This window comes from Austrofundulus limnaeus, unplaced genomic scaffold (genome assembly GCF_001266775.1).
Source record: "Austrofundulus limnaeus strain Quisiro unplaced genomic scaffold, Austrofundulus_limnaeus-1.0 Scaffold10, whole genome shotgun sequence".
Lineage (NCBI taxonomy): Eukaryota > Metazoa > Chordata > Actinopteri > Cyprinodontiformes > Rivulidae > Austrofundulus > Austrofundulus limnaeus.
In genome coordinates, this window is record NW_013952412.1 from 493,185 (window position 1) to 497,381 (window position 4,197).

General features: G+C 39.7%; 1 protein-coding gene across 1 annotated transcript in view; it reads right to left on the minus strand.

Annotated features, from left to right (window-relative positions):
- Positions 1-4,197, minus strand: part of si:dkey-11f4.7 (piezo-type mechanosensitive ion channel component 2) — a gene marked incomplete at its 3' end in the record, with an annotated part of 34,242 nt that overhangs the window by 20,299 nt on the left and 9,746 nt on the right. Inside the window, 7 exon segments of the mRNA XM_014001694.1 lie at positions 458-579; positions 794-902; positions 1,085-1,351; positions 2,891-3,045; positions 3,220-3,349; positions 3,442-3,483; positions 3,676-3,774. Coding sequence (XP_013857148.1) covers positions 458-579; positions 794-902; positions 1,085-1,351; positions 2,891-3,045; positions 3,220-3,349; positions 3,442-3,483; positions 3,676-3,774 — 924 coding nt within the window.

Genomic DNA, 4,197 nt, shown 5'->3' on the forward strand with positions numbered 1-4,197 from the left:
GAAAAATACTGTATATTGTTTATACAGAATTTCATAAAAACTAGTACAACTGAATTATTCAGGCGTTTTTTTTCCTTCTAATTCTTATTATTATATAGTCTTCAAATTCTTTAAAGGTAATTCTGACGGATTTGAGAAAATAAGTTTTATTATTTAAGTGAACAACAGGCTAGCATGAGCTAACATGCTTTACTTTTTTATGAGTAGTATTGATCACATATTTGCATCCACATTTATTTCTGTTGTGAGTATAAAAAAACAACAAAATAACTATTTATTCTGTTGTGTTTCGTCACATTTTTAAAGAGCCACGGCAGAGGGAACAAAGAGCCGCAGGATGCAGACCCCTGGTCTATACAATGAGCTTGTATTGTGATGAAAACTGAAGACAAGCTCACATGTGTAGCACATTAGTTGGATAATTATGCATGTTTTATTACAGAACCATTTAAAGTACCTTCCCGGAGAAGCTGACAACAAAGAACATGGAGCAGCAGAAGAGGATCCAGTATTTCACCAGAATCCCTTTTACACCTGAGATCAGCATCGCCACCAGAGGTGAATGATGACTTTCCTCCTCTGATTTAGAGAAAACAAAACAGGAGTAAAGAAAGAAGTAAGAGACAGAAGGAAAGCAGAAAAATAGAGCAGAAACAATCAGAACATCATCTGAGAAATCTGTTTGAAACTTGTCAGATCGATGTGAGCAGAACTTTAGTAAGAACAAACATTTTACAAATTCACACAATTAAATGTTTCTGTTTGAGGAGAAGCCGTCCAAAAAGTAAATTACGTGGCATGTCTTGGATTTCTTCTAGAGATTTATTCTTCATGCTCTGCCTCTCCTGCCTCTCCTTCAGCTGCTGACGAAACAGCAACCAGAAGTTAAAGCTGTAGAAGACCTGCAGAGGAAACACAAATTCCAGTAATTTACTGAAGAAGTGGCTCAAGTTTCACTTCAACACGTCTCATTCGTTTAGGTTTAAACTGAAATAACTCAGTTCAACTTTGGTTTAAATCTTATTGTCTTCATCAGCCTTCATTTATCTTTTGGCTTTTCAGTTTCTCTGTGCCGTCGTGTCACCTTTGCTCCCAGGTGGGTGCAGGGCGCAGGGTGGTAGCTGTTCAGGTCGAAGTCCACGATCACAGCCTGGGGCAGGCCCGGGTACAGCTCGGCCCGGCTCAGACGGAGCCCGCTCAGGAAGCCCAGAACCACCAGCACAGTGCCGTAGATGGCGAGGAAAGGGGCCGACATCATGGCGTAACGCCGGCGATCCCGCATCATCCAGATAATGCAGGACCACACAAGCAAGACAAAAGTCAGCCAGTTGTTGTAGGTGATACTCCACACCTAAATATAAATATATAAAAGACAGCTGGATTTACTTACAGATGGTTAAAATGAACAAATATTTCATTACATTTGCTCAAACAGTCAATTAAAGCTAGCACAGTTTAGCCGCTTGGTTAGTTACAGCCTTGCTTACACAGAAATGTCTGTCTTCATTAAATGTAGCTTAGCCTACAAGCTAATTTGTTAATTTGTCAAAAATATTCCCAGCTAAACAATCCACTGTACAGTCTGTACAGTTTTATGTGACCTTTAAATGGTGTTTCACTTAAGGCCCTGCTTTTAGCTGAGTCGTCCAACTCAGCTCGACTGCAGTCACCGTTTCATTGTTTGTGGTTTGAACATCCAGCTCAACCATCATCACAGTTTACTGCGGGGAAAGAATAAAAATATTTGGACAATATTTGTTTCAGCAAAAACAGTCAAATCAAGAAATGTAGCATCTGAGTAACTTTAGGGGAAAAATGTACTTTTAGGAGTATTTTTACTGTGCTGTACTTTTTACTTTTACTTGAGTAATTTTATTATCAAGTATCGCTACTCTTACTTGAGTAAAATTTCTGGAAACTCTACCTACTGTGAGTAACTTCACTGAATGAACAAGCTTGTTTTCTCCAAAAATTCACCAGACACACACCTGCAGTTTTTGTTAGTTTCATAAATGTTTAATGCATCACAGAAACTGTTTTATTTTGAGGTTAACTAGGACGTGTTTTCCATAATTCTCTATTTTTATGACTAAACTGTGATTTAGTTGATGTGCAGTCTGGTGTGAATGACATCTCACGGTCAACTCAGAGTGTACTCTCCTTGATGCTTCAGTTAATACATGCCTTAAGCACGCACAACACATAACTTTTGTTCCCATTGTTTTTCCTGAGCCCGGCTCTTCCACAGGGAGTTCTGCCCCAGATCTGATGTTGGACAGGGGCTGGGCTCAAGATGAAGGTGTTATAATGTGCTTGCTTCCCGAATTCTGAGCCATTTGCAGAGATAATAAATTGTCTGTAAGTGGCCCAGCCGGTTGGTTTATATGTTTCTTTTTTACACACATTCAAGTCTTAATTCTGTATTTGTTCCCTTTGTCCTCTACACACAATTGATTATCATTGCTTGTTCAAATTTGCCAAATATAATCAATGAACTGGAAAACAAAAAGTAAGATGAAACAGTAAAGCCAACCACACATGTATGTGTGTAAATGATTTTTATGACTTCCATTTGTTCCTAGTGGCTGGGGGTTTAGGTGGTGGACCAGTCTGTCCACTAATTGCAAGATTTCATCGCCTGCCTCTCAACATTTAGTTCAAAATTTCTCCCAGTGGCCTGAAATCTTCGCCACCAGTGATTCGCGTGAGTAAGTGATTGTGGCAGCGAAACTATTAAGCACTCTGGAACTTCTAAAGCAATAAAAGCCATTTAATAAACACAGTTTATTTAACCTATGGGACCTCCAAGGATAGCTTTTCCAGATATCCCCTCTGCTGTCGACTGATTTAACAGCACAGGAAACCAAACGGACATAAGTTTGAGCTTTACCATCATGATGATGAGGGCGCTGACGTAGCTGTGTTTTTGCAACAGCCGTCCAAAGATGACCAGACCACTCGGGCCTGAGGGTGAAGGTGGGGTTTCTGTCAGGCTCTTTGAGACTTCCTCATTCTTTTCCTCCATTTTCCCTTCAATTTCAGATTCTTAACACAAAAGAACAAGATAAAAAAGCAAAATTGCAAGAAAAATCTTTACAAAATTTGATGAATTGATCATTTTCTGAACAGAAAACCAATGCCTGTAGTTGTACTGTGATTTGAGGACACCGTAAAGTATTTGTATATACCAAGGCAACATATTCCATGAGCTGTGGTTACCGTGTGGAGGCGAGTCTCTGTCTCCATTATGTGACGGAGTGTAACAGTTTGAGTAACCTGCCCCTTCCAGCAAACCAAGACTGCTGCTGTGGACGTTTTGCCACGAAATTCCAGTTATCAAAATCATTGGCTGTAAGAAAAAAAAATAAACATTTCACTGCAGAATTATTTCAATCATATCAGCTTTTAAATGTGATTTAGCTATAAAAAAAACCCCTTTACCTCATCAGGCAAATAGGTTTCATCATCTGTGCTGCTTAAAAGCTGGAAAAAAATTAATTAGAGATAGAAGCAAAACAGCATGAAACAGACATAAAATATCCTCATCCAGAGCAACTACTAATAGGTGTAATTGAAGGATACTTGACCTGCGAACCAGAATCAACTCATACTAAGATTATAAAACATTATTCAAACCAATAAAACAAGAGGACAGAGTTTTTCTTTGCAGGTTACCTCTTGTTTATCTCCTGAGATGTAGATGACCCTGGAGAAGCTTGGAGGAGCTTCTGGACTTTCTAAAGGGCTCTCAGACTCATCAACGACAACAATATCCTGAGAAGAATAACAGTTATTAAAAAGCTTGTCGAGCGAGTTCATACCATGTAAAAACTGTTCACGGTGTAAAAGTATTTTCAGGAGGAGTAGAGCTCGTTTCTGTAACAATGGTAGTCTCGAATGAAGTGGCAACCTTAAAGGGGCAATATCATGTAAAATCAACTTTTTTGGGTTTTATATCATGTTATAATGTTAAACTCTCATTAAAAAAGCATGCCCAAAGCCTTGCTCTGACTCATTCATGCATGTTTGATAAATCCTGCAGCGTTTTTAGGAAGCCATGCTGAGGAGCAGAACGACAGGTGGGGACCAGAAATGCCTTTTGGCGCCAGAAACGCCCCTGGGACGTGTCTTTAAGCCGAACTTCCTCATCACGGAGCACACTTCCCCACCCCCCACCCCACGCACCCCGCCCATGAC